At 53.2% G+C, this 10,865-nt stretch overlaps 4 protein-coding genes across 4 annotated transcripts; 2 read left to right on the forward strand and 2 right to left on the reverse strand.

Annotated features, from left to right (window-relative positions):
* Positions 1 to 253: 253 nt before the first annotated feature.
* Positions 254 to 3,694, reverse strand: PG985_007273 (uncharacterized protein; the record flags this gene model as incomplete). Its single annotated transcript, XM_066827042.1, has 1 exon — positions 254 to 3,694. The coding sequence occupies one exon, from the start codon at positions 3,692 to 3,694 to the stop codon at positions 254 to 256; it is 3,441 nt and encodes a 1,146-aa protein (XP_066684717.1).
* An 848-nt stretch (positions 3,695 to 4,542) lies between these two features.
* PG985_007274 (uncharacterized protein) lies at positions 4,543 to 6,603 on the reverse strand (the record flags this gene model as incomplete). Its single annotated transcript, XM_066827043.1, has 4 exons — positions 4,543 to 5,027; positions 5,135 to 5,271; positions 5,336 to 6,534; positions 6,592 to 6,603. 4 exons carry the CDS (start codon positions 6,601 to 6,603, stop codon positions 4,543 to 4,545), a joined length of 1,833 nt encoding a protein of 610 aa, XP_066684718.1.
* Positions 6,604 to 6,799: 196 nt separating this feature from the next.
* PG985_007275 (uncharacterized protein) lies at positions 6,800 to 8,371 on the forward strand (the record flags this gene model as incomplete). The annotated part of the gene is made up of 1 exon (XM_066827044.1): positions 6,800 to 8,371. One exon carries the CDS (start codon positions 6,800 to 6,802, stop codon positions 8,369 to 8,371), a length of 1,572 nt encoding a protein of 523 aa, XP_066684719.1.
* A 400-nt stretch (positions 8,372 to 8,771) lies between these two features.
* Positions 8,772 to 9,984, forward strand: PG985_007276 (uncharacterized protein; the record flags this gene model as incomplete). The annotated part of the gene is made up of 3 exons (XM_066827045.1): positions 8,772 to 9,314; positions 9,529 to 9,849; positions 9,919 to 9,984. The coding sequence occupies 3 exons, from the start codon at positions 8,772 to 8,774 to the stop codon at positions 9,982 to 9,984; spliced, it is 930 nt and encodes a 309-aa protein (XP_066684720.1).
* Positions 9,985 to 10,865: the final 881 nt, after the last annotated feature.

A 10,865-nucleotide genomic window follows, 5' to 3' on the forward strand; every position in this document is an offset into this window, starting at 1 on the left:
CACGTTATAACCCAATTACCTACACAGCTCTAACGGCCCAACGACCTTTCGCTGGTTCTCCAGGTACAGGAACAGTGCTTATGCATGGTTTATCCTGTACGGGTGGACTTCCACTAGTTGCTTTCCTCTCGGAGACAGCGTCTAGCTTTTGCCGAGTTTCCAATCCTGCATCATGAGTACCACGACAACCTGCCCACCAGCACCCCAAGGCGCTCATCGCCTCAGACGAGGAAAAGTCAGTACCTTCCCATGTTCAAAGTGACCTAGAGGTATTTCCAAGCCTGTCTTCTAAAGAGTCTAACTTCTCATCCAGGTCATTGTTGAAAACGTGCCGGGCGCCCAGCCCGTGGCCGCCAATCAGGGGTATATCATGCTTCAACTGCCTGCACAGTTCCAACGCCTCAGTGAGCTTTCCCTGCTTCTCCAAGCACAGGACCAGTGACCATACATGGAGGATCCTGTCCGGATGCTCGCCGTCCGAGCCGGCGGCCTTCTGGTACTTTTCCCGGTCACTGGCCTCCCGGAGATAGCGTTCCGCCTCTTCGAGCTTTCCTCTCTGCACCAGCACATCGGCATACCACTTCTTGCCGGCCAGGAGTCCGAGGTGCTCGTCGCCCAATACTAGTATAGCCGTTTCCATCGCGTTCTCCATCAGGCGCTCCGCTTCTTCCATGCGCCCGCGAGCAGCAATGATCCGCCCCTGGTAACCTTTTCCCATTAGGGTAAAAGGGTGGCTCTCACTCCAGATCTCCTTCCGTCGGCTGACAACATGCTGTATCAAGGTCTCGGCCTCGCTGAGGTCTTTCTCGCGAGTCTCGAGGTCCTGATTCCCGGAACATGCGTTCGTCAGGGACATGGCGAGAACTTCCTTGATGTCGAGGATCTCCGTGTGTGACAGGGTGTCTATATCATTGCCAGGAGACTCTGCTAGAGCACTTTGCAGAGCCTCCCGGAGCCATCGGACGGACTCGGAGTACTCGAACTTGTGGCTGTAAATCTTCCCTATCAGGGTCACACACTTGATAGTCTTTCTATCATGCCCACCAAAAGCCTCTCTCAGGCCCGGTAGAGCCCCTTTACACATTTCGAGAGAGTGTGTAAACCTTCCTTGAGCAAGAACTCCTTCGGCATGCTGTACTGCTGCTTCAAGTGTCCGGGGGTGATTCGGACCATAGAGCCTTTGTTTTGACTCGTGAACCTCGGATAGCAGCTTCTCAGAATCGTTGCGCCGCGTTTGATTGATAAATGCCACTGCGAGGCCCGACTTTGCGAGATGTGTCAAGTGATTATCTGGCCCGAGGCGTCTGATCAAGTGGTCGTGGACCTCTGACAAGAGATTTCCGGCTTCCTCAAAGTCACCACACTCCAGGTAAACCTTTCCGAACCGCGCCTTCTCGCTTAACTTCACCTGCCCATACCACGGCCAGAACCATGTCTCGGACCATGAGAACAGCCGCCACTTGAGCCAGGCTGCAACTGACCAGGCATTTTGTTCACCTTTGAACTTCTTGTCCAATATGTGTGCCTGGATTCTTCTCGAGCACGTCCGTACTTCTTCGATGTGCGGCTTCATTTCGCGGCGCAACGTCATGTCTTCCTCATCATCACCCCCAACTAGGATAATGCAGCTCGTGAGTACGCCCGATGCCATTTGACAATACAAAGCCTGCTCAGATACACGCAGGCTGGGACGATCTCTCATCCACTTGTGGACGAGTGGGTGCATCTTGTAGCGCTCGACGAGTGGTCGGTTTGCAGACACAGGTCTGAAGCCATAGCCTTCTCCGGATGTAATTTTGTTGACCAATGATCTGGACACCAGAATCTTCAGAGCGTTGCGCAACCGTTTCGATACTTTTCCCTTTAAATCCAGAATATCAAAGCTGCCAGGACTTTTCAGCATGTCGGGCAGAAGGGCCGGCAGAAAGCAGCGTGCTGCCAGGCTACTGATACTCGACTTGAGGTATGGCTGTGCAGGCTCGGTCTGCAAACCAAGTCGGTTGACTATTTCATTCTCCCGAATCTGAAGTCTGTTCTGCTCCTCTTTCTCACGTAAAGGGTGGAACGAAGCATTGAGAAGCATGTCGAAACGAATGTTGTCAAAGTGCATAAATGAGAAGATCTGGAGAAGTTGTAGGGCATCCGAGACTGTGTCTTTGTCCGTAGCTGTATCCTCGAGTCGTCGAAGCATCAGCTCAAACGTCGCGTATACCGACATATGCTCATAGCCGTCGGGACCGCCTTGTTTTCCCTGCAGCCCGCTTGAAGCAGTTTTTCTGCCTCGTAACCTTGACCATGCCTCTCGTATGCGCTCCGCTTCCTTGTCAAAGTATTCAATGTACTGCGATAAACCAAGTCCATGGTGGTATATCGCCTTTCCAGCATGTACAAGAGCTAGCGGAAGATAATAGAGGTGCTCACAGATACGTGAGGCATACCCAAGGATGCTCTCTGTACGCCGAGGTTCTTCAGCAGCTTTCAGGAGCAGTTCGTTGGCATCTTCGTTCTTCATCTTCTCCAGCGCAAGAAACCTGCGACCAGAGTTACCATAGTCGACTTTTTCCGGATTTCGTGTAGTCACGAGTATGGAGCCCCTGTCTCCTTTTGGAGAGAGCTCTTCAAGGTCAACATCGTGATCATCTGCATTATCGATGATCAGAAGCCAGGGGTGTATGAGCTCACGACTCGACAGGAACTGTTTTGCTGCTTGCTCGGTAAGATTTTCACCAAACTCCTTAGCAAGTGTAATGTATGACTGTGCTGCTGTGTCCCGACTACTAGCATCGATCCAAAACACCCCCCAGTAGTAGGCCTTGTGCTCGATGGCATATCTTAGGGCGAGCTCAGTCTTTCCTGAACCAGGTTGGCCTTGTATGACGAAGCGCTTCTGCAGAGGCGATGCAGAGGTTGCTTGGTCCAGCGCATCCTCTATATCCATCAGCTGCTCCTTGTGACCAACGTAGTCATTGGCGTGCGCCCGATCGGGGAAGTGCCTGTTTCTAGACACAGCACGCCAGGCCTGGTACATCTGCTGCGCGTGCTGCACAGCTTCCTCCTTGTCCGCATCGAGTGAATTCATCCCAGTCTGGTCTCTGACGTGGCCAAGTCGACTGATTTTGGCTCTTAGGTGATGGGCAACTCTATGGGCCTCAAGCAGCGATCCTTTATCCGAGCTCATAACGTCCCTAAAAGATGACAGCGAGATGGCAGTCTGAAGCATGGACAGAACTTCAATTTGAGGACTGATGTCCTGCACGATGTGCTCATAGGTAGCCAATAAATCTAGGAATTGTTTGAGAACTGGAACTTTGGCCGACAAAGTGCTCCCCAATATCGGTTTGGCGTGTAGTATATCTTGGAGCCCAGCGTGAAGAGGGTCGGACGTCTCATTCAGGCACCGATCAGCTACTTTCCGAACGCTTGTCCAAAGCATCTCAGACAAGTTCCCATGCCTCGACGAAGTCCAGGGCACGTCGCCAGTAGCTCTGTTCTGTAAGCCATGGCAAATCTCCAGCAGACCACGAAACAGTTCCTGCAAGGTGAAGTAAGACATGGGCGGTCTCTCCGACTTAGAACTCCTGATCTCATCTAGGCATCTTAGAATGTCGGCAGCCGTGTAAGCCAGTGCATCCAAAGTAGCCCGCACCTCCGCGCCAATGTAATCATCGTGAGCAACAGTTGAGGTAATAGACATGGCAATGGTTTCTGCGCAAGATAAAGTAGGAGACTGCTCGTATCTTTCCATATTGAGATATGAAGGGGACAACGTAAATTGTTTTGCATGAACAGTAACATAGGTGTGAGAATTGTTGCGATGTTTTGTTTTCGAGAGCCTGAGAGAAGCTAGGCAGCTATGAAGTAGTGTTGATTTATAAACGGTGAATGGATAATCAAGAGTAGGGAGGTGTATTGTGAGACCAAGAAGATGTGAAGTATGGTATGGCGGGGGTTCGCCTGAGCAAGCCAAGCTGAGTGGCTGCTTCCTTTTGATGTCCCCGAGTGTAAGCAGCCAATGTACTTGTACTCGACTTCATGTCAGGCTGGTGTCCGAGGATCACCGCCATACTGCACTTGTGCCACTTGAGATGCCCCCATCCCTTGAGTATATATTTCGGTGTCATCTGAATTACGGCAAAGCAATGGAAAACGGCTTATGTGTCCAAGCTGTACCCTGATTGGCGTATACGGTCGGAAGTTTCGGAGCATGAAGCACGTTTACTACGTGTGCGAATCTTCAACATCTCATGTTGGGAAATGCCTTGCCTAGGGTTTTCTCATGTATTTAGGTAACCACGTGTACAAGCACTTCCGACTTGCGTCATCTAGTTATCAGATCGATTTGGAACGTGAGCTCCAAGGCTGCTCGATGCGTCCATGTGGTTAGCGCTATCAGTCGGCAATAGTTAAGGAAGGGACGACCTTGGATAAGGCTATGTACATGGATTAGATAACCCAATGCTACACTGCATACATATGGTAGGTCTCTTCTACATGTGCTCAATCAACATTAATGAGTATCTCGAGAGCCCGACCTCCCAAATTTTACTCTAGCAGTACTTTCGTACCTTCGGCACTGGTCAGAACGATACTCAAGTGCTGTCTCTCTTGTCCAACTGGCAAGTTTGGGATGTTCGGGGGCAGCCTGATGTTGGGGTACTTTTGCAGAATCCGAACAATCGCGTAACTAGACTCCATCAGAGCATAGTCCTCTGGTGTTCCCCCTATGTTAGCCGGCATTCGTCCAGCGCGGGATTTTGACAGAGACTTACTGCCCAGACAGACTCGCGGGCCGGCGTGGAAATCCAGAAATCCGCCTATCCCGACCCGTCGTTGCAAATCGCCGTCCTCCCAGCGACTGGGTCTGTAGAGCCCTGCATCTGGGCCGTATATGGACTCCTTGCGGTGCAAGTGGTATGTTGACCAGCCCAGACCGGCACCCGGACGAAGAAATACTGGCGAGTTGCCGTCTGGACCGCCACCCGGGGGAGCATCGTCATCCGTGTGGCGAACCTGACATTGATAGGGAGCTGTGGGTATAAACGAAGAGCTGGTGGCGTTATTGCATCTTAGTAACGGCTTATTGAAGTGGCACTCAGCACTTGCGGAAACTAAACTGATATGCATCGTTACATACTCTCATTCAGACAACATCGCAGGAAGGGCAGCTGCTGGATGTGCTTCCGGGTTATCTCTTCGGTGGCCTGAGGCACCACCTCGGCTATCTCTGATTTCAACCGTCCAATTAACTCGGGGTTACGAACGAGATGGAAGCTGTCATTGTGGTCACGTAAGTTGACGACCCAAGGTAATAATGATCCGGAAGAAGTTTTCTTACAATGTCCAACTCAACAAGCACGCCGTCGTGTCTCTCCCGGCAATCAAGACGTGTAACAACTGGTCTCGAACCATTTTACGATCCTTCATGTCACGCCACAGATCAATGATAAACGCATATTTCTCCATGGCGGCTTCTTCGCCATACTGCTCCATGTAGTTGAGCGCCTTGTCAGCAAAGAAGGATGCCCAATCGCGAACACCTTTGCACGCGTCGTGGAATTTTCGTGGCTGATAGAGCCAACAAATATCTGCCAGGCGCAGCCGTATTGCCGATACAAAACTGGCGTACTCAAAGTTCTCCCTTAGAGCCTCTCTCTCGGATGCAGGTAGGCTACCGTGTGGCTCGCCGAAAAGGAGTTGCGTGGTTGTGCTCAGGGTGTACTCAAAGAAGTGAGGTTGTAAGTCAACGATACCTCCGCTGCTGGTATTACTCTCACGCGAGATTGCGTCGAGCAAACCATCAGCGTGTTCCCCTAATGCGGATAGGCCTAGCTCGCGAATCCGAGCGAACTGGCGACGAAGCAGTTCACGCGAGTGCCGCCAGGCGGAGCCATCCTGCACGAATATCCCTTCGCCCAGGAGAGGCAGTAATCCCATGCGACGCGACCCTAGGCCGAAGTCTTCGAAGCGGCTGTTCAGAATGGCCTCGATGTTGACCGGGTCGGTGATGATGTAGCCCTCACCCAGGATATCAATGCGAATGGTTGACGCCGATGTCAAGAAACGTGTTTGAAACTCGAGCATACGTTGCTTTGGAAGTGCATCGTATTGTCGCTTGAGGAGGTCCAAAGCGAATGGCCATTTATATGGTACCGTCGCCTCCACGGGCTTGCATCCATGCTGTGCTATGAAAGCTTTCTCTTCCTCCTTTGCGAGGCGGTATTTGCGGTACCAACGTGCGCATAGGGATAGCAGTATAACTATCCCCAAAGTCCGGAACAAAAGCCAGATGTTAGCATTGACGGCCATGCTTGCAGTGGTTCCAAATTCAATGTTAAGTATAGATGGCCCGAGTCGAAAACTGGTTGATTTGTAGATGCAGATTCGAGCCTGACGAGACACGAGCGCAATAATTTGCGGAGAGGATCGTGATGTAGATGAGGGACGCTGGCGCTTCGAGGGACCTCCTCGCCAACCTGACGGAGGGGTGATGTAGAGGTACTCGCGGCGTAGCCGACCGTACTTGCATGGTGACGACTGTGCGAATGTGCCGAATATCAACGAATGTGGCTGCCAATCGCGTGCCTAGTTTACATTATTATGCATGTTGCTGATCAGTCGATCCGAATGCAGTACAGCCTGCCTCAGGTCACACAAGCACCAGATCAGAACCGACTGGGGCGGTATTCAGCATCCAAGCACCCAAGTGCCAGGGCTGAGCCGTGCACGAAAACTTCTATAACTTACGAATGGTGTCAATGGAACTTCAAGGTATTATGGGGCTCTTCAGGTCCTTTGCAATATGTCTTCAGATGACTCTGGTGCCCCGTCGGCCGGTGACATTATCACTTATGTTGGTGTACCCCTGGCTGTGGCCGGTCTAGTACCCATCACCTACACTGCTGTATCGACTTTGATATATCGGGACAAGGTCAGAAAAAGGCTTGAGGAATCACAGGCCGATGGCAAAATTCGCTCCAGTGAATTCTTCAATCGTGTTATTGAGGTGGAGTTCCCACGGTATCGTCTCGCAGCACCCGACTCGGTTGACGGCTCCCCTGTACCTGGGATTCAGCAAGGACATATTTACCCAAGGAGTGGACTGCCTGGTGGAACTTGGACTTTTCTGACCTGGCATCGTCAAGAGATCGGTACGAAGATCCAACGACTGACTCCAGGAGATGAACCCCGCCAGCCTCAAGCTGAGATACGTTTCTATGAGTTAGTCGAGCGCCTTTACAAGCTGGGGGCTGACGCAGATCCTTCCGGGTGGGAAGAACTACGCACCCGTGGAACTTGGACTCCGAGAGGGCTTGTTCTGATGACGATTGGTTCTTTAAATGCTCTGCTCATAGCTGCGTTGAATGAGTCGGACGGGTCTCTGGCATTACAACTCGGCGCTGATGTGGACTGGCCAGATATACAGGAGCAGCAAAGAATCAGGGGCTCAAACACAAACCACAGCCTCCTCTACCCGGCCACATCAAAAGACCACCCAAGTAGAGTGGCTAAGGGGGAGGAGCCCCGGGGTGACAGTCTCGCAAGTGCCCCCAGGGGTAAGGACCCCCCGCTGCCGGAGGAAAATGAAGCCTTGAAAGCCGCATCGATGCAGAATGAGTCTCACACCGCAAAACACGTCTTACCGATACTTTGTCAATTCTCGGCTGAAGGAATTGTACAATGTGAGTGGCACGAAATATCCGGAGGCGGCATAGCCACTAGCCAGAGCGCCATTGATTTCTCACATCTGCGCCCGGATGACGACGATTCGGACAAGGCAGTGTGGTTCGCCAGCTGTGTGACCGCCGTTCAGGCAATCAGAGGCCCACCCATACTTTCCTTCCGTATCCCGGACCACATATACCGTTTTGCACGAATTTGCAAACTTCCATCCGGTGTCCTCGAGCGTCTGGGTATGGCCCAGCTTGCAGAGACTGGTTTCCGTGAGAACAGGGCCAAAGCAGGACAAGGTAGCAGAAGCGTGGCAAGCGCCATGGAAGAGAAATCGTCCTTAACTCCCCGTTGGCCTATCCAAAAGGTCGCCGAATGCGGTCTTCGCTGGCTCCAAGCACGCAACGGCAAGCTGGCCGGCCTCAGCCTCCAAGACGTCGTAGTCACGGTGCTCTACCAAATGGTCGTAGACCCGCCGTTTGCGACCTCTATCTGTGGGATCCTCAATCAGTGGCATACGTGGACAGATGATGATTATACGCGGCCCGAGGACATCCGCGGCTTGAGAGAGGTACAGGAAATCTTTGTCGAGGCGAGCCTGCTTCTCGCTCTCATTGGACAGTTGGCATCAAGCCCGCGAGAGAATGCCTTGTTCAATGTGCAGAGCTGCACGGATACCTTCAAGTATGTAAAGTTGGGATAGATTCGAGAAATACGACCTCTTAATGCATTCGAGACTGGCTGTAAGCATACGTGAAGAAGACCCGTTTCATTTCAGCATCCCTCCAAGATTGGGAGAGGTCAGTGCAAGCAACAGAACAAAATAGAAACCATAGCTGCAGGAAGTTGTTGAAGGATTCCAAGCCTGTTTGATTCCTTCCTACGAACCGTGGCGGCGGCGGCGGCGGCGGGGTAACCGGACCAATGATAAGGGGCGCGCCCGCGCAGCCTAACATGCAAAGCAAAGCCCGCGAGGCAATCCCAGGCTGACTGACTGCACCACCGCCCGTCCGCCCGACGGCAGCCGTCAAACAAGAACCAAACAAAACCATCTACCCAACCACCACGTCCCGTTTTCCCGGTCGCCCATTTTTGCGAAGAAAATGATGGCCGCAGCCGCCTCAGAAGAACCGGATTTTGCTACTACTATGGAACAGGCTGCTGCCCCTAATGCGGATGGGGAGGAGGCGCAGGCAGCGGCAGCGCCCGAGGAAGCGATAGTGGGTAGTAGCAGTAGCTCTGGGGAAGTGGATCAAAATGCGACGGGGTCTTCTGGGGACGACGAATTACGGCCGCCGTCGCCACCTACCCCGGATGATGATGGCTCCAGCAGCAGCAGCAAGGGGAAGACGCCTGCAGTGGACGGTTCACCACAGCAGTCACCCGCTGGGACGGAAGCTACTACTACTCCTACTACAACTACCACAGCAACCACCACCACCACCACTACTACAGACACCAGTAATAGTAGTACCGCTACTGGTGATATAGCGAGTGGTGATGCCCCTCCTGCGCAGCCAATACAGCCTGGCGACCCTCGTTGGGCGTACTCTTCCGATCGGCCGCCTGCGAAGCTGCCTATCTACTTCCATGATGCGGTAGGGCGGAATTACACTTTTCCCTGGGAGAAGGCGAAGACGTGGGAGGTGAGACGACCTTTTCCTACAGCCCATCCGTTTGACCAGGTCTCTGTTTCATATAATTCAATTTGAAGCGAGGTTTGAGGTACGGTAATCATGGCGTTCGATGGGCATTCTCAGCCGGGCATATCCGGACCGCAGCGTGGTCGTTGTTTCTTTTCTCGATCTTGAATCCCATGGTGCTTGGAATCTCTAACCTCTGTTCTCTCCCACCTTTCAGGGCATGGAACGCCTGATAAAGGCATGTTTCGCGCATGTGACGCCCGTGACCTGGTGGGTGAACCAGGGCCGGTATGATCTCAAAGTGGTCGAGCCCGGCTCCCCGGATGCCTCTCCGGGGGTCCCGGCGATGACTGGAATCGCTTCGCAAATGTTCACTACGGTAGCAGCACCGCCGCCGCCGCCAATCGCCGGCACCGAGGCAGCAGCGACATCCACTGGAGCAGGGGCGGGCAACAACGGCCTTCAGTCACCGGTTCTGCCGGTGACTCCTCAGCAGCAGCCGGCGGCCGGGACTGGGGCGCCGTTTCTGCAAACAGTGGTGCGTCTGACCTCATCCATACGACTAGTTGATGAGGGGCTTTGCCCCTTGACTAATCCGATCGTATAGATACTACCGGAGCTTTGGGACGACCTCGTCGTACCGGGCATGACGGTCACTATGACAATGTGGTGAGTGATCCGCCTACATCGGTTGAGACTGGCCCCTTTCTATGATATGACTTGATTTCGTTTGAGGCCAGGCCCTCCCTGCACAAAGGGAAGGAAAATGCTTACTCGGGGAATAAAAAGGCCAAAACAATCCTACTATGACACGGTTCCGCCGCCACCGCCGCCGCCGCCCCCCGTTTCGTACCCTCAGCCAGTCCCCCCCCCTCCCCCTCCCCCTCCCGGCGTCTACGGCCCCGGGACCGGGCGGGGGTTCGGACGCGGGGTACCACTGCCGATGGGAATGGGGATGGGGAGAGGGCGTGGGGCGCCTGCGAGTACTAGGTGGTCGTCATCGTCGAGGTCGCCGTCGCCGCCGCCTGCGCGGCCCAAAACGCGAAAACGGCAGGGTGGGGGCTGATGGGGAGCTGTCCCATTTGCACGACCAGGCGTAGTTCATAGCATATATTCGGGTTGCGCCCGTTCTACAGGAGTGGGATGGCGAGAGCGGCATATGGCAAGGTGGAAACGCGTCACCTGGTACGGGTCGCATGCTTTCTGTCGTCCGTATCAGAGCTGGAGCGGGGGACCGAACAATTGCTACCTACCTACAGAAGAAAAGAGGAATCATGGGAGTCAATATGTTCAGACAGATCATTGCCTCTTGTGCCGGTGCGGAGGCTAGGAGGCTAGGATATGAGCCGAGGAACTATGGCAGACAAAACTCAAAAGATATCAGTCATGGTTGGCGGAGAGTTTCGTATACTTGTTACGGATGAAAGACCCATATGATAGGGACGCAGCGAACGATGTTTTGCAATTACTATTCTCTTGTTTCGGGCGTTGCGACCCTATGTGCGTGTAATTAATTAACTCTCCGGATTAAGTATTACTCGACCAGACAGCCAT

This window comes from Apiospora marii (genome assembly GCF_038362585.1).
Source record: "Apiospora marii strain CBS 49790 chromosome Unknown utg000004l_segment0_segment1, whole genome shotgun sequence".
In the NCBI taxonomy this organism is placed as follows: Eukaryota; Fungi; Ascomycota; class Sordariomycetes; order Amphisphaeriales; family Apiosporaceae; genus Apiospora; species Apiospora marii.